The sequence below is a fragment of the Saccopteryx bilineata genome, chromosome 5 (assembly GCF_036850765.1).
Source record: "Saccopteryx bilineata isolate mSacBil1 chromosome 5, mSacBil1_pri_phased_curated, whole genome shotgun sequence".
NCBI classification, from domain to species: domain Eukaryota; kingdom Metazoa; phylum Chordata; class Mammalia; order Chiroptera; family Emballonuridae; genus Saccopteryx; species Saccopteryx bilineata.
This window is the reverse complement of record NC_089494.1, coordinates 123820460-123839149: the sequence shown is the minus strand read 5'-3', so window position 1 is coordinate 123839149 and position 18690 is coordinate 123820460. Positions and strand designations below refer to the sequence as shown.

General features: G+C 39.7%; 1 protein-coding gene across 4 annotated transcripts in view; it reads right to left on the bottom strand.

Annotated features, from left to right (window-relative positions):
- UGGT1 (UDP-glucose glycoprotein glucosyltransferase 1) overlaps positions 1–18690 on the bottom strand; it is a 274935-nt gene that overhangs the window by 121386 nt on the left and 134859 nt on the right. For all 4 annotated transcript variants that reach the window (XM_066232988.1, XM_066232987.1, XM_066232989.1 and 1 more), the window contains 5 exons: positions 16059–16209; positions 12064–12183; positions 10952–11037; positions 3975–4110; positions 825–956 (listed from right to left, as the gene is read on the bottom strand). In XM_066232988.1, the coding sequence (XP_066089085.1) occupies positions 825–956; positions 3975–4110; positions 10952–11037; positions 12064–12183; positions 16059–16209 (625 nt within the window). The remainder of the gene's footprint in view (positions 1–824; positions 957–3974; positions 4111–10951; positions 11038–12063; positions 12184–16058; positions 16210–18690) is intronic.

Here is an 18690-nt window from a genome sequence, read left to right as displayed (position 1 = left end):
AATATTTGTCTATATCACTATTACATCTTACCATTCTGTTTATTACATATTTTTTCCAAGACTTTATTAATTGACTGAGAGAGAGAAAGAGAGAGAGAGAGAGAGAGAGAGAGAGAGAGAGAGAAAGGCAGTGGGGGAGGAGCAAGAAGCATCAGCTTGTTAGTTGTCACTTCCCAAATGTGCCTTGACCCAGCAAGTCCAGGGATTGGAACCAGTGACCTCAGCATTCCAGGTCAATGCTATATATCCACTGCACCACCACAGGTCAGGCCTGTATATGACAAAATTCTCTAAGACATTTCCATCTTTAGCCTGAACAACTATATATGATACACATTAAGCTATATCTCACATCCTGGCAATCATACATCATACTTACCAGTAAATTCTATCCAGAATGTACATCACTCAAGTACTACTACTGCACTGTAAAAAAGAAATGGCTTTTCAATTTAATAATTATGCTAGCTAAACATGAATGATACCTATAAAACCAAAATATAAAAAGGGATCTGGTTTCTAAATTGTTAAATCCTAAATACCTAAGCACTTCAACCACCACCACCAATAACAAACAACCTCAAAGAAAGGGAAGTAAGTACAGTGTTGTAGTAACATGAGAAGTGACAATGAATTTTTTTTTAAATTTTTTTTTAAATTTTTTATTTATTCATTTTAGAGAGGAGAGGGAGAGACAGAGAGAGAGAGAGAGGAGAGAAGCTGGAAGCATCAACTCCCATATGTGCTTGACCAGGCAAGCCCAGGGTTTTGAACTGGTGACCTCAGCATTTCCAGGTTGACACTATATGACAAAGAATTTTTACCTTCCGATTCTGATCGTAAGCAGAATCAATCCCCAAAACGCTATTCACTTCCACAGATGGATATTTCTTCTCCAGGACACTGACCACATGTTCAACTTTCACTTTTTCTCCAGTCCTTACTTTGTTATATATCTGAAGAAAGAAAAACCAGTTAACCAACTATACTTTTAAATGCAAATTTCAAACTGTTTATTACAAAAAATTTCTGAATGTAGAGGAAAACATGACTATTTTCCTTAAAAGTTTAAATGAGAATAGCAACTGTCTCTTTTCCATATGCCTCAAGATGCCTTCTTCTGTTAGAAACCACATATTGCTAAAATGACCCAATCAATTCATGCTCACATGAAGTCACATGAAATGCAAAACTGTTAAATTTTTAAAAATATGAATATTTATAAATAATTCTTGAAATAAGAACTTGTGTCCATTATGTTTAAGGAAAAGTTATAAAGTATAAATGGCATAATCTGTTTTTAAAAAGCAAACATAAAACAAACAAAACTGTGTCTATACATGTACAGTGAACATCTAGAAGGATAAAGAAACCTTTTAATAGTGGATAATTTTGAGGAGCAGGGTTAGGGAGAGGAGAGAGATCATTTTAAATTGACACACTTTAATATTATATGAAAAAACTTTTCTAATATATTTTTCTTTAATTTTTGCAATTAAAAATGAAGAAAAAGAGGCCCTGGCCGATTGGCTCAATGGTGGAGCGTCGGCCTGGCGTGCAGAAGTCCCGGGTTCGATTCCCAGCCAGGGCAAACAGGAGAAGCGCCCATCTGCTTCTCCACCCCTCCCCCTCTCCTTCCTCTCTGTCTCTCTCTTCCCCTCCCACAGCCAAGGCTCCATTGGAGCAAAGATGGCCCGGGCGCTGGGGATGGTTCCTTGGCCTCTGTCCCAGGCACTAGAGTGGCTCTGGTCGCAACAGAGCGACGCCCCGAGGGGCAGAGCATCGCCCCCTGGTGGGCAGAGCTTCGCCCCTGGTGGGCGTGCCAGGTGGATCCCAGTCGGGCGTATGTGGGAGTCTGTCTGACTGTCTCTCCCTGTTTCCAGCTTCAGAAAAATAAAAATAAAAAATTTTTAAAAGAAAAAGAAATGAAAACTCTTATTATCCTTTTCTTCACATAGCTATTAAGGGTGGGGGGGGGACTTTAAAAAGCAGACTTTAAAACACTAACTATCCTCAGCACCTTCTTTTGAACAGATTTCATTCTCCACGCCCTACTGCTAACTCCCATCACCATCAGTGCTCAGAGATCCCAGCAACAACTCACCACTGGCATTCCATCACTCTCTTTACCCTTCATCAGAACCATGATTTTTTTTATTAATTTTAATGGGGTAACATCAATAAATCAGGGTACATATGTTCAAAGAAAACATCTCCAGGTTTTCTTGTCATTCAATTATGTTGCATACCCATCACCCAAAGTCAAATTGTCCTCCGTCTCCCTCTATCTGGTTTTCTTTGTGCCCCTCCCCTCCCCTCTTTCCCTCCCTCTCCTCCCCCCCTCCCTCACAACCACCACACTCTTGTCCATGTCTCTTAGTCTCGTTTTTATGTCCCACCTATGTATGGAATCATATAGTTCTTAGTTTTTTCTGATTTATTTATTTCACTCAGTATAATGTTATCAAGATCCATTTATTTTGTTGTAAATAGATTCATGATGTTTTTAATTGGACTGTAACTCTGTGGTCTGGACACCTGTTACCTGTCTGATGACTTCAATGACCAAATTCCTCTCCATTCTGCTCTCACAATACTCTACTTGTCACACTAACAACTTAGAATCATTACATCAGAAAACAATGATTTGCAGCCATTGTTCAACTGCTCTGCTTTTTACTCCTATATTCAGCTGGGACAACGTCTCACTACATCACAATTCCCATACACCCCTAGTGGTCTGTGTGACCCACTCTGTGTGAACTTGTCATCTGGAAGTGTCCCCACTAACCTGTAGGCTTGAGGACACAATGACATCTTCCTCTCCTTCGTATCCCTCACAGCTAATTCCAGGTCTCTGATGAATGTTAGCCAAATAAATAATGCACTTTAGCTAATAAAAAATGCCACTGAGCCTGACCAGGCGGTGGCGCAGTGGATAGAGCATCGGACTGGGATGCAGAGGACCCAGGTTCGAGACCCCGAGGTCGCCAGCTTGAGCGCGGGCTCATCTGGTTTGAGTAAAAGCTCACTAGCTTGGACCTAAGGTCACTGGCTTGAGCAAGGGGTTACTCAGTCTGCTGAAGGCCCGCGGTCAAGGCATGTATGAGAGAGCAATCAATGAACAACGAAGGTGTTGCAACGCGCAACGAAAAACTAATGATTTGATGGTTCTCATCTATCTATCTGTCCCTGTCTATCCTTCTCTCTCTCTCCCTCTCTCTGTCTAAAAAAATAAAGTAAAACTTGTAAAAAAAAAATGCCACTAACTTTCTAAACAATAAACATAACAAACATAATACACAGCAGACTAACCTGGCTTCATGTTTATGTGTAAAAGTGGTAAAAAAAAATCAATAGCTTTAAAGATGATTTTTCAATAATTACCACTAATATGTAAACAAAGGAATTGTTAATTATTTTGAATATAATCTAACTTTCTTGAATATGAAGTTAATTATATTTAAAAATAGAAAGAACAAGGAGAATTCTTTGTTTGAACTTGAGCAAGTATCTAAAATATACATAAAAATTAGGGCATTTTAAAGTTTCCAGTTAATATGGAGAAGACAGCCAATAAGAATATTATGACTTGAAGAGTAATCTGTATCCTAATGAAAATATTATGGTCTTAAAGTGGGGTGAAAGCAAACAATTTTTAAAACAAGTAGAGAACATCCCATTTACCAAAAGACATTAATTAGTGATTTCAAATCATCAGAAGGCAGAAGATTAGTTAATATATATTAGTAGGGCTCCTAGGACAGATGATCTTAGCTGAAATCAAAGCAATCTATTACTGATATTGGTGAATTAACAAAGTAATGGCAATTCCTGAAATATAGAACACAAAGCCTATGTGAGTAAGTCCTTACTTTTTCTCTTTACAGAAACAGTGAATCCCTCTTACCACATACAGTTTCTTAGAATAAGTTAGATTTTAAAATTATTTGCCATTTTGAATAAAAACATACGTGTGTCAGAGTTTGGAAGGCATGAAAATCATCCACTTCCTGGGCCACGTAATTATAAGCTCTCATAACAGCCACTCCAGCATCTTGCATCCCATCCACATCTTCCAAGTCATTAACCACAAAGATTAAACCAAGTCTGAGGGAAAGATGGCAGGGGAAAAAAGAGAGAAATTTATCTTACAAAACACAACTATTTAATGAACTCTATGTTCAGTACAGCATTATAGCCAAGATATGAAAGCAACGCAAGTGCTCCTTAATACAACAAGAATGAATAAAAAACCCGTATACACCCACATACAATGAAGTATTACTTGGCCACACACACATACAAAATGAATTATCATTTGCAACAGCATGGATGGACCTAGAGGGTATGTGAAATGAGTCAGACAGAGAAAGAAAAGTACCATATGATTTCACTTATATGTGGGATCTAAAGAACAAAATAAACATACAAAATAGAAACAAAGTTACAGATACAGAAAACGAACTGATAGTTGCCAGCAGGGAGAGAGGTTGGAGACTAGGTGAGAAAAATGAAAGGACTAAAAGTACAAATTGGTAGTTACAAACCAGTCACAGGGCTGTGAAGTACAGCATAGGAAGTATAGCCAATAATATTGTTATAACTATTATGGTGCCAGGAAACATTATGTGGGAACACATTGTACAGTACATGTGGGAACCACTGTGCTATACACCTGAAACTAATAAAATATAATACTGAGTATCAACTGTGATTGAAAAATTAAAAAAAGAATGCACCTGATTAAAAGGAATGTACCCCCACACAAATATGTAGCTAATAGAAGAAAACTTCACTTCTGAAAAACACAGTTCACACCCTACTCTAATATGTTTGGCAAAGGGATTCATCACTTACAGAATAAAAAAGGAGGCTCCCAAAGGTGGCATAGACTTACAAATGTGAGAGTGAGCTGTTCCACATTGTGAAATGAGGCCTTTACTTACCTGGTAAGTGCTGTTATGGTTTGGGTTTTATATATATATATATATATATATATATATATATATATATATATATATATATTATTTATTGATTTTTAGAGAGAGGGGAGAGAGAGAGAGAAGTGGGAGGAGCAGGAAGCATCAACTCCCATATGTGCCTTGACCAGGCAAGCCCAAGGTTTCGAACCGGCAACCTCAGTGTTCCAGGTTGACGCTTTATCCCACTGCGCCACCACAGGTCAGGCCTGTTATGGTTTTACATAAAGATTTTGTTCTGTTTTAAGCAAAACTTAGGAAAAGTAAAAATTTTCAGAATATGAAAAGGGGGGAATATGAAAAGATTTTGAGATTTAATACAGATAATATGAGAATCATGGTTAATTGGAAAGAATAAAAACATTTAGTATTGACCAATCAAAAAGCTACATCTAAGATGAGAGTTTACCATAAATTTTTAAATAAAGGAATAAAGCGCAAAGAGCCATATTACACATCTATACACTGGGAAAGAAAATAAAAAACAATGTGCACTGGCTCTATGAAAGGATATCTTTTTAACAAATGGTGCTAAAACAATGGAATATCCACATGCAAAATCATGAATACAGACAGAGACCTTATAACTTCCACAAAAATGAACTCAAAATGGATCAAAGACAAAAAATGCAAAATACAAAAGTATAACATTCATGGAAAAAGAGAAGATAATTTAGGTCAGGGGTCAGGAACCTTTTTGGCTGAGAGAGCCATGAACGCCACATATTTTAAAATGTAATTCCGTGAGAGCCATACAACAACCCGTGTATTTATACATTATCCAATAAAAATTTGGTGTTGTCCCAGAGGACAGCTGTGATTGGCTCTAGCCACTCACAACCATGAACATGAGCAGTAGGAAATGAATAGATTGTAATACTTAAGAATGTTTTATATTTTTAACGTTATTATTATTTTTTATTAAAGATTTGTCTGCGAGCCAGATGCAGCCATCAAAAGAGCCACATCTGGCTCGTGAGCCATGGGTTCCCAAACCCTGATTTAGGTGATCTTGGGTTTGTCAATGACTTATTAGATATAATATCAAAAGCACAACCCATGACAAAAAAAAAAAAATGAAAACATGGACTTCATGTAAATAAAGAATTTCTAAAAAAAAAAAGGAACTTCTGATTGGCATAAGAAATTATTAAGAGAATAAAGACAAGCCACAAACAGGCAGAAAATCCATGTAAATATCTGAAGGACTGATATCCAGTGGTCCCTCGTCTATCACAGGGGTTAGGTTCCACGGGGGTACATTCCTTTTAACCAGGTGCATTCTTTAATTTTTCAATCACAGTTGATATTCAGTATTATTCTGTATTAGTTTCAGGTGTACAGCACAGTGGATAGATAGTCATGTACTATACAATGATGTTTCCTGCCACCATAATAGTTATAACAGTATTATTGACTATATTTCCTATGCTGTACTTCACAGCCCTGTGACTGTTTTGTAACTACCAATTTGTACTTTTAGTCCCTTCATTTTTCTCACCTAGTCTCCCAACCTCTCTCCCCGCTGGCAACTATCAGTTTGTTTTCTGTATCTGTGTCTTTGCGAAAATTTGCAAAGTAGTGACTTTATTATTTATATATCTTTGAAGGCTTTATATTTTTTATATTGTTTTCAATATTTTAGGCTAGAAAATGCTTATTTTACCACAAAAATAATTAAAATAATAAATATATAAAAATACCTATATACCACAAATTCCTGCAATATAGCAAAAAATCCACGATATAAAATTAGATATGCACAATTTAAAAATCTGTGATACAGTAAGACCGCGAAAAGTGAACCAAGATATGGCGAGGGACAACTGTATACAAAAACCTCTTAAAACTCATTAGGAAAAAAAAATGTTGTTAAGTCCTAGCAAGGTAGCTCAGTTGGTTAGAGCGTCATCCCAATACTCCAAGGTTGCAGAGTTCAATCCCTGGTCAGGGCACATACAAGAGTCAACCAGTGAATTCATGAATAAGTAGAACAGCAAGTCGATCTCTCTCTCTTTCTCTTTCTCTCTCTCTCTCTCTCTCTCTCTCTCTCTCTCTCTCATTCCTCTTTAAAAATCAATCAATAAAAATTTTTTAAAGTTACAAATGGGCAAAAAGTCTGAACAAGGTACCTCACCAAAGAAGACATACAGCTGGCAAATAAGTATATAAAAAGATGCTCAACAACACATATCATTAAGGAATTTCAAATTAAAGCCACAATGAGATATACCTATTAGAATGGCTAAAATAAGGCTCTGGCTGGTTGGCTAAGTGGATAGAGTATGGGCCCAGCATATGGACATTCTAGGTTCGATTTCCAGTCAGAGTATACAGGAGAAGTATCTGTCTTCTTCTCTTCCCCTCCTTCTCCCCCTTCTCTCTCTTTTCTCCTCCCACAGCCAATGGCTTGATTGGTTTGAGCATTGCCCCAGGTGCTGATTGATAATACTTCAGTTGGTCTGAGCATTGGCCTCAGAAGCTAAAAATAGCTCAGTTGATTTGAGCATTAGCCCCAGATGGGGCTTGCCAGGTGGATCCCAGTTGGGTCATATGTGGGAATCTCTATCTCTCCTCCTCTCACTTAAAAAAAAATGGCTAAAATAGAAAACTAGGACAACACCAAATGTTGGTAAGAATGTAGAGCAACAGAAACTTTTATTCACTGCTGGTGAGAATGCAAAATAGTACAATCACTTCGAAAGACAGTTTGGCAGTGTCTTATAAAACTAAAATACTTATATCATTAGATAGATAAAGCAATCATGCTCTTTTGTATTTACCCAAATGAGCTAAAAAACTTATATACACACAGCTTGACCAGGTGGTGGCACAGTGGATAGAGCATTAACCTAGGATCCTGAGGACCCAGATTCAAAGGCCGGAGGTCACTGGCTTGAATGCAGGCTCACTAGCTTGAGCGCAGGGTCACCAGATTGAGCGTGGGATCATAGACATGACTCCATGGTCGCTGGCTTGAGCCCAAAGGCTTGAGCAAGATCACTGGCTTGAGTAAGGGGTCATTGGCTTGGCTGAGGCCCCCTGGTCAAGGCATGTATAAGAAGCAATCAATGAACAACTAAAGTGACACAACTCTAAGTTTATGCTTCTCATCTCTCTCCCTTCTGGTCTGTTCCTCTATCTAAATAAAAAAACAAACGAAAAAAAACCAACATGCACACAGATGTTTATAGCAGCTTCATTCATAACTGCCTAAATTTGTTAGCAACCAAGATATTTGTGAACAGGTGAATGGATTGAGAAAACAAAAAGCAAAGACAAACACCCATGGTAGATCCATATAATGAACTATTATTATTCAATCATAAAAAGAAATAAGGTCTCAAGCCACAAAAAAAGACATGAACAAAACCTTAAAGCATACTGCTAAGTGAAAAAAGACAATCTAAAAAAGTTATACACATCCTAATTCTGGAAAAGGCAAAACCACCGAGACAGTAAAAAGATCAGTGGTTGCCAGGGACTAGGAGGGAGGGTGCAAGGGAGGGACAAATAGGTGGAGAAGAAGGGAATTTTAGGGCAGTGAAGCTAATCTGTATGAATCTATAATGATGGAAACATGTCATTATACATTTGTCAAGACCTAGAGAATGTACAATTCAAACAATGAAACCTACTGTAAATTATGGACTTTTAATAATAATGTATCAATCATGGTTAATTAATTGCCATTGCTCTAAAATATATAAAGTCTATTAATTTTTTTAAAACAGTATAGCCTAAAAATAGAAGAAAATGAAACCATACATCAAACAAGTTCTCAGGAGGCATACATGGACAGGGTAGCATGAGGGTTTGTTCTTTGATTTTTAAAATTCCACTTACAACAGAAATCACAAGTAGACTCCTGGCAAAAATGACCTAAATATTATTTCTCATGAAAACAGAAATAAAGACTAGAGCCTAATTGTCTCCTCACAAAGTAATTCCTCTCCCCAAGTTTCTAACTTCTGGAAAGAGTTATCATTTCTGTTAGCTAAGCTCCAAAATTCAAGACTTCTGTTTCTCCTAGTCCTTCATCAACTTTCACTATGGAGTCTCTCAAATTTGTCCCCTCCTCTCCTTGACCCTTATCAACACCTCAGTACATGTACCATATCAACTCAAAGAGTAAATAGCAGCCCCTAGGCATTAGTTAAGAGCAGTCCTCTCACCAACCACTGCACTCTGAAGACCCCGCTCCCTCTTCTGGTTCCTCAATGCAATTCAACAAATAGTTAATTATGTCCACTGTGTACCAAGACCCAATTTCTTCTGTGTTTTGTATTTCCCTTTTGCTTTTGATTCTGACAGTATGTTTGATTCTATTTTATTTTTGATTCTGACAATATGTTTGATTCTATTTTATTTTTGATTCTGACAGTATGTTGATTAAAGCTGGGACAGTGAAACAAGGAAGGGCCTAGAATACAAGCAGCAACAGGAGAAAACGTAGACAGGGCTCTGGCTCACAGAGATGTCAGAAAAGGGGGCCTTGGAGGCAGGGTCAGGGGTTAGCCTGGAAGGAGCTGCTGCTGCCCAATGCTCCCCTGGGTGCAAGTCTCATGGGGACCCTTAGAGTCTAATGCACACCTGAGGGGGAGTGCAGAGAGGAAGAAAAGATGCAGATGCCCTCCTAGCAGAGAAAGCATACTATATATTTCCTTTCTGATCAAGCACAGCTCTGGCTGCAATCTAGTAGTTTATTCCTCTATCTAACCAGGTGGTATTCATGTTTTATATAAAATTTCATTTAACTCAAAATCTCTGTTTTTCCATCAATGAAAAATCTCTATTTCCTTCAAAGCTTAACTGAAATCCAACTTTTCAATAAAATCATCCTTCCCAAATATCTCAGTCTAAAATCTTTTGTTTCCCTGAAATTCTAAAGAACTTATAACAGGATACATAACCTAATACTTGATCAAATATCTTTTTAAAGTGCTTGAAGTATGCACAGTATTTTTTACAAGAAGGTAGATACGTGGTGTTTAGACTGTGGGGCATCTGTGTTAGGCTTGCTCACAAGTTTACCAGCTGCAAGCCCTTAACTTAGCCCAGGGGTCTCAAACTCAACTCAGCATGTGGGCCGCAGAGCAAGATCACAGCCGTTCAGCGGGCCGCACTAGGTCTACAAAAGGCAACTGTTACACAACACTTTTCTCACTGCAGTTGAAAACAAAAAAAAATCAGTACAACAAGCACAATCTTACATGCAGTTTACTCAGTGTCACAAAACGACCAGAAACTGTAGTTCACATCACAACTGCTGTTAACTAAGCTAATATCTAGCTAGGATGCTAGAGAAATGAAAAATACAAGTAGGCCCCTAGGCTTACTTAATTTTATCCAAAATATTTTGAACTTTGTGGATTAGTCTGTGGGCCGCACAAAATAGTTCAGCGGGCCGCGAGTTTGAGACCCCTACCTTAGCCTGATAGAAGAACCTTGAGAATAAAATTCTTTACTCAAAAAGATACTGGCTTCATACTGAGCAAAAGATAAAACTAACATTAAGGATCCCAACTATTAATTATCCTATGATTTAGTAGCACCACACTGCATTTAAGAATGACAAACAGCCTGACCAGGCGGTGGTGCAGTGGATAGAGCATCAGACTGGAATGTGAAGGACCCAGGTTTGAAACCCTGAGGTCACCAGCTTGAGCGCAGGCTCATCTGGTTTGAGCAGGGCTCACCAGCTTGGACCCAAGGTCGCTGGCTCGAGCAAGGGTTCACTCGGTCTGCTGTAGCCCTGGTCAAGGCACATATGAGAAATCAATCAATGAACAACTAAGGAACCGCAACGAAGAATTGATGTTTTTCATCTCTCTCCCTTCCTGTCTGCCTGTCCCTATCTGTCCCTCTCTCTGACTCTCTGCCACAAAAAAAAAAAAAAAAAAAATTTTTAAATGACAAACAAAATGTCCGCTTAGTTAGATATACCATCAAACCAATACAAGTGTTACCTTAATGGTATATGATTACTGAGGAACATCTCAGCTGTGTTAACCAGTTCTGCTGTGGTTTCATGAGCAGGATCAACTATGAAAACCTGTAGGGGAGAGGGAAAGGAACACATGAAGTGGCATTTACTAAAATGTAAATGGGCCAATAAAAACACCTTAGTCCTCACCCTTGAAGGCCATCTTTTTCAGGCCACCCTTGAACCACAAAGACAGGAATCTCACAAATAGCAGCTGCCCTCCCTTTATGTTCAAACAACGTGGCCCTGAAGGGGTAAGGATTTTTCATGGTCTGTGCTAGTGAGATGGTAGTTACAGTGCAGATTGCTAACACCTACTCTTTTACTACACCTTTAAAAAGCCAAGTTTTATTAACTCCCCCACCTTAGGAAATTTAGATTAGATTTCTAAGACTCTCTGAATTCAGAATTCATTTAGAATTCAATTTTTAGACAGTAATAGCTATCATTATTAACTTCCCACATGCTTTAAAAATATATAATTCAATAAAGTTCAAACAGTAAGGAGAAACTGAAATTTTGACTGGGAAGGATAAAAGTGGTTTCAAGACTGAAAGGTAAGTACAGAACAGTGTCCCTTGAGAGTTCTGTGGAAGACAGTCTCAACACCAAAGTTCCCCTTATCTCTTTATGAGGCAATAAGGAAAGAGAAAGAAATGAGACAGAAAAAGAGGGCCAATTAAGAACCCTCTTCCACTAACCATCTAAAGCAGTGAAATAAGGAGTAACAATAGGAGACAGAAAGATTATTTAAGAGAATAAATTAAGATAGTCAAGAAAAACAGTAGCAACATACTCATCTTCTTAGTAAAAAAGAAAAACTATCTTAAAACGAAAAATAGCACAGTCTAAATCTTCAGGTTAAGGATAGAAGCATTTCCTAACACATGGACACCTCACAGCCCTACAATTAATCAATACATTTCAAAATGCTTTCAGTTTGAATATGGAGCTCAAAAGAGTATACTTAGTATGTAGTGGTGGGGAGAAGGGCTAGTAAACAAGACAAGTGAATGTTCTAGATGTGACAAAAAGATAGGAGAGAACGTAAGGCAGAAAAGAGTTCACAGCAAGACAATAAGGAGTTTTACTCACCATGTTATGCAGGTTTTTCCTGATCTGCCGAATGACACCAGGAAAGGTGGGTCGGAGCAACTCTTGTAGACTGGTAGGCCATGAATTGTATCGGGTGTCAACCTCCAGGTTGTTGATCCACTAGAAAACAAACCAACAAAACTATGTTGCAGACATTTTAGTCACCATTTATGAAATCTGCAGGAAAAAACAATAAGGCTTTACATTATTTTAAGAAGAATTACACAGTGAAAGGCCATTTTCAAAAATATAAAGTAGATAAATGAGTGACTAAAACATAGCCAAGAATAGAAGGTACTTGCAACCTACAAAAGCAATAAAGGAATAGTGTGAAGAATACATATAGAAATCTAGGCCTGACCAGGCGGTGGTGCAATGGACAGAGTGTCGGACTGGGATGTGGAGGACCCAGGTTTGAGACCCCGAGGTTGACAGCTTGAGCCTGGGCTCATCTGATTTGAGCAAGGCTCACCAGCTTGAGCCCAAGGTCGCTGGCTCGAGTAAGGGGTCACTCAGTCTGCTGTAGCCCCCTGGTCAAGGCACATATGAGAAATCAATCAATGAACAACTAAGGAGCCTGACCAGGCAGTGGCGCAGTGGATAGAATGTCAGACTGGAAGGTGGAGGACCCAGGTTCGAGACCCCAAGGTCTCCAGCTTGAGCGCGGGCTCATCTGGTTTGAGCAAAGCTCACCAGCTTGGACTCAAGGTTGCTGGCTCGAGCAAGGGGTTACTTGGTCTGCTGAAGGCCCGCAGTCAAGGCACATATGAGAGCAATCAATGAACAACTAAGGCGTTGCAACGAGAAACTGATAATTGATGCTTCTCATCTTTCTCTGTACCTGTCTGTCTGTCCCTATCTATCCCTCTCTCTGACTCTCTTTAAAAACAAACAAACAAAAAAAAAACTAAGGAGCCGCAATGAAGAATTGATGTTTCTCATCTCTCTCCCTTCCTGTCTGTCCCTCTCTCTGACTCTGTCTCTGCCACCAAAAAAAAATTTTTTTTAAATCTAACATATGAATAAAAAAGGCAAGCAAATATGAGAAAGGGAAATTATTAGTAAAGACTATGAATAAGAAATTTACAGAAGAATCCAAATGGGCAATTAACAGAGGGAAAGGTGTACATTGGTACTAGTCATCTGAGAAATAGAAACAAAGCACAACAAAATTTCATACTCATTAAGTTGAAAAGAACTTTAAAGTTTGTCAAGATCCAAGAGTAGGCAGGCAAGGATACAGAGCACTGGGAATTCTCATTCAATGCCATGTCTGGAGCAGTCACTTCACAAAAGACCTAACAATGCTGAAGTTATCACTATCCTACTACTAAGTGCTCCAGCTCTAGGTCTACCCCAAATAAATCCTATATGCACCCACAAAAATATAACTACAAAAAGAGCCTTCGTGGTACTGCTTATAGCAGCAAAAATTAGAGATGATTTAATGATCAGGAAGAGAGCTATGGATAAACAAACAGTAGGTGCCATTTATACAAAAAGGGCTTATGTAAACAGAGTATTTCTGGGAGGATACACAAGTAATTGATAATACCTGTTGCTTCTGGGGAGAAAAACTCAACAGTTGGTTGATGAGACTAGCGTAAAGTCTTGTATGTCTTAAATTTTAAACTTTGAATGTGTAAAAGATTTTATAAAACTCAGTAAAATATAAAACCTATGATAAAACTGCATCTAGCCTGACCAGGCGGTGGCGCAGTGGATAGAGCGTCGGGCTGGGATGTGTTGTACCCAGGTTCGAGACCCTGAGGTCACAGGCTTGAGCATGGGCTCACCTGGTTTGAGCAAGGCTCACCAGCTTAAGCCCAAAGTCGCTGGCTCATGCAAGGGATCACTCAGTCTGCTGTAGCCCCTAGTCAAGGCACATATGAGACAGCAATCAATGAACTAAGGAGCTGTAACAAAGAAATGATGTTTCTCATCGTTCTCTCCCTTTCTGTCTGTCTGTTCCTATCTGTCCCTCTCTCTGACTCTGTCTCTGTCACCACAAAAAAAAACACAAAAAAAACTGTATCTATATGTATCAACCTACATAATCTTGAAAAAATTGTTGAATAATGAAAGCAACTGATGAATGATCCTGATATAGCATTTTTCAAAATTTTAAAACATACCATAGAGAATATAATGGTAAAATATGGGAGAGAAGGAATGCACACATCTTCAGAAGAGGGATACCTGAAGGGAGGAGGGTGGGACTAGGGGAGATACAAAGAGGGCTTTGACTGAAAATGTTTTCTTAAAAGGAAACAACAGACCTGACAAAATAAACGTTAACATTAGGAAGTATGGACATGGTCACAATTATGTTCATCTCTTTACTCTTCATAATTAAAAACATTTTTTAACAGAGAAGAAAATAAGCCTGACCAGGTGATGGCACAGTGGATGGAGTGTCAGCCTGGGATGCTGAGGACCCAGGTTTGAAACCCCAAAGTCACTGGCTTTGAGTGCAGGCTCATCCAGCTTGAGTGTGGCATCACAGACAGACATGAGTCTATGGTCTCGTCTCTGGCTTGAGCCCAAGGTCACTGGCTTGAGCAAGGGGTCACTTGCTCTGCTGTAGCCCCCTGGTCAAGGCATGTATGAGAAAGCAATCAATGAACAACTAAAGTGCCGCAACTATGAGTTTATGCTTCTCATCTCTCCCCTTTTCTGTCTGTTTTTCTCTCCTGCTAAATAATACAAAAAAACAACAACAGAAAAGTACCGTATTTTTCACTCTGTAAGATGTACTTTTTCCCCTCAAAAAGTGGAGGGGAAAATGCCCATATGTCTTATGGAGCAAAAATACGGTATTTTATTAAATACTTAACACACCATTTGGTTCAGAATATTTTTTTTCTTATTTTCCTCCTTAAAACCCTAGGTGTGTCTTATGGTCAGGTGTGTCTTATGGAGTGAAAAATACGGTAAATAACACAACAGTATCCACCAAAATAGCAGTTATATCACTAAGCAACAACTCAAGGACCACTTACGTTCTATATTATTTTTCTTTCAAAAAATTTCCCTAGCCCTGGCCGGTTGGCTCAGTAGTAGAGTGTCGGCCTGGCGTGCGGGAGTCCCAGGTTTGATTCTCGGCCAGGGCACACAGGAGAAGCGCCCATCTGCTTCTCCACCCCTCCCCCTCTCCTTCCTCTCTGTCTCTCTCTTCCCCTCCTGCAGCCAAGGCTCCATTGATGCAATGTTGGCCCGGGCACTGAGGATGGTTCTGTGGCCTCTGCCTCAGGCACTAGAATGTCTCTGGTTGCGGCAGAGCAATGCCCCAGATGGGCAATGCATCGCCCCCTGGTGGGCATGCTGAGTGGATCCCGGTCAGGCACATGCGGGAGTCTGTCAGACTGTCTCCCCGTTTCCAGCTTTGGAAAAAAATAAAAATAAATAATAAAAAAAATTTTCCCTAAAATAAATGCAGTACAGAAGCAAGAAAAAAGGACTAGAGTGTCAGGCTGTGCTATACATGCCTCCAACCCTGCTTTCCCTTTCCTCCCTTTCCCATGACGGCTCGAACCAGCTCGGGACCCCATGCCCTCTGCTATAGAGGTAAAGACACAAGCCCAGAGGCTTCACACACAGACACTAAGCTGCAAAAATCCTTCACATATGAAATATCAATGTCCATTTGTAGAAAGTTATAAGCTAAAAATTAGTATTCCTAAACAAAATCACACAAGACTTGTATGCAACTGAGAAAATACAAACTAAACATACCTAAGACCCGCTCTGCTGAATCACAGAGGGATACAAAGTGGAAAAATCACTGTCTTAACCATATTAAATGTAGTATGTCAACTTTTTGGAACATTCAACAGCCTACTTTATTATATGCATGTGGTCCTATTAAGCAGTTGTGGTAAGTCTTTGTTTGATGCCAACAAAAGATAACAGGAATAACCTCTCGTAAAAGACAAGTAAGTAAACCACAACAAAATACCTGGCCAGATGCGCTAGACACTAACAGAACAACCTACCGAAATAGAAGAGCTCCTGATGTCCACAGCATAGTCGGCCTCAGAGGGCTGGATGTTCAGCTTCAAAATGTTGTGGAGAGAAAGGCCTTCTATTCCCAGTCTGTGCAGACCCTCCATGACCCGAGCTTCATTCCTCAATGTATCAAACAGACTGGAAAACACAGGGATAGAGTAGAAAAAGCTTTTCTTAAAAAATCCTTGCCATGGCCCTGGCCGGTTGGCTCAGTGGTAGAGTGTTGGCCTGGCGTGCAGGAGTCCCGGGTTCGATTCCCAGCCAGGGCACACAGGAGAAGCACCCATCTGCTTCTCCACCCCTCCCCCTCTCCTTCCTCTCTGTCTCTCCCTTCCCATCCCACAGCCAAGGCTCCATTGGAGCAAAGTTGGCCCAGGCGCTGAGGATGGCTTCATGGCCTCTGCCTCAGGCGCTAGAATGGCTCTGGTTGCAACAGAGCATCACCCCGTTGGGCATGCCAGTGGATCCCGGTTGGGCGCATGCGAGAGTCTGACTGCCTCCCATTTCCAACTTAAAAAAAAAAAAAAAATTCTTGCCATGAAAAAAATGTATCAGTTCAAACTCAATTCTCTATCAAGTTAGTTGAGAAATCAAACAAGGGCACTCTTCCCTTTGTTTCTTCTTGTCCAAGTCTATGGAACAGAGCAGGCAGGACTCACTTCTTCATGTTTATTTATACTGATCAGCATATACACTATGTACAGAGTTATCTCTAATATAAATATCCAATCTGAGGGTAAAATAATACTCCTGAATCTGGATTTTACATTGCACATTTTAAAAACACAATAGTGATCTCTCTGTTAGCTCTTACAACTGCACATGAATTTACAATTATCTTAAAACAAAGAGTTTATGAAAATCTGCCAGAAAAGAAACATCAGCTTACATACATTTAACATGTTTCTACCAGTATAAATGTACACAGGCATACACACATGACCACATAGAAGCAGGGTTGGAGGCATGTATAGCACAGCTGACACTCTAGTCCTTTTTTCTTGCTTCTGTACTGCATTTATTTTAGGGAAAATTTTTTTTATTATTTATTTTTATTTTTTTCCAAAGCTGGAACTTGGAGGAAGCCCCGCCCGATGGCATTTTGCTAAGGGAGGAGAACCCCATGGTATCTCCACATTACTTAAACCTGTCTACAGTGACCAAGTACTCAGTTTATAATACTCAGAAATAGTAAAGAGATATTTATTTTTAATAAAAAATAATTTTTTAATATAGGCAATTTTTAAAAGTGTCCTTTACTAATTTTTCACTAGTTCTATAAAGCAGTTTATGAACATAAAACTCAATTGAAATAATTAGTGTGGAAATACCACACCACAGAGCCTGCTTTGTAGGAAAATGGCCAGAGATTAGGATGCTGCCCTGACACAAGTCTGTGGTGCAGACTTTGGAATGCCAAGTCCTGCAGGAGCAGAAAGCTGCCCGGCAAGCACTGCTAAGATTGTTCAAAGGAAGCAGCTGATCCCTAGTGCCATTTCCTGCACACCTGAAAGGTTTTAGTTAATCATCCTTCTCTGCACCTGAACCCATGCTCTGCTAATTTGCTTGATGATTAAAAAACTGAATAAATACAATGAGGCTACAGAGATCTGGGCTCTCAGTCCTAGAGAATGGGAATCCTCTGTACCCATCTTTTCTTTATATTGTGTCTTGCGTGTTTTCCTTAAATCCTGCAGTGCCTTCCTTTTGTGCACACCCCTTGCTAAGCTAGTCTCAGCACTGCTTCTTCTGAAACATTAGTGACAGCTTCTGTTTTCACTGTTAGGAAGCCACAGTGTTAGCTCTGCCAATTTCAATTCCAAGCATACGATATGAATTCCACCTGACTGTCCATCACCCTCCTTCAAAAATTCAGGACAATTTAGAGTAATTTGGTGCTAAGTCACATTTTAACAAAACAAAAAGGTATGTACCCCCCTCAAAAAAATGTGACAGAACACTTTCTCAGACACCAAAAGCAGCATTTCCAGTAACCCTACTTCACACTGCTCCCAGAGCAAAAGAAGCCACTCTTTTCTGTTTTCCCGGTTAACAAGAAAACTACAGCTTCTAAATGGGCATTCTTGAAAGACACTTGGCCCAAATGTCGCCCCCCCCCCCATTTTTTGTGGCAGAGACAGAGAAAGAGACAGAGAGAGGGACAGACAGGCAGGAACGAAGAGAGATGAGAAGCATCAATTTTTTGTTGTGCCTCCTTGGTCTCCTTAGTTGTTCATTAATAGCTTTCTCATATGTGCCTCGACCAGGGGACTACAGCAGACTGAGTGACCCCTTGCTCAAGATACCGACCTTGGGCTCAAGCCAGCGATCTTGGGCTCAGGATGGTGAGCCCCCGCTCAAGTCAGATGAGCCCGCACTCAAGCTGGCGATCTTACGGCTTCTAATCTGGGTGATCCACGTCCCAGTCCGATGCTCTATCCACTGCGTCACTGCCTGGTCAGGCCCAAATATGCCCTTAAAGGGACATTCTGATAAAAAATGGCCAACTGTCATCCCACCCATCCCAGTGAGAACATTGACTTGCTAAATGCACTCCCAGGACTGGTAAGCCATCCAAAGTGGCAGGCCATAGCAAGAACAACTCGAATGTACCACAGA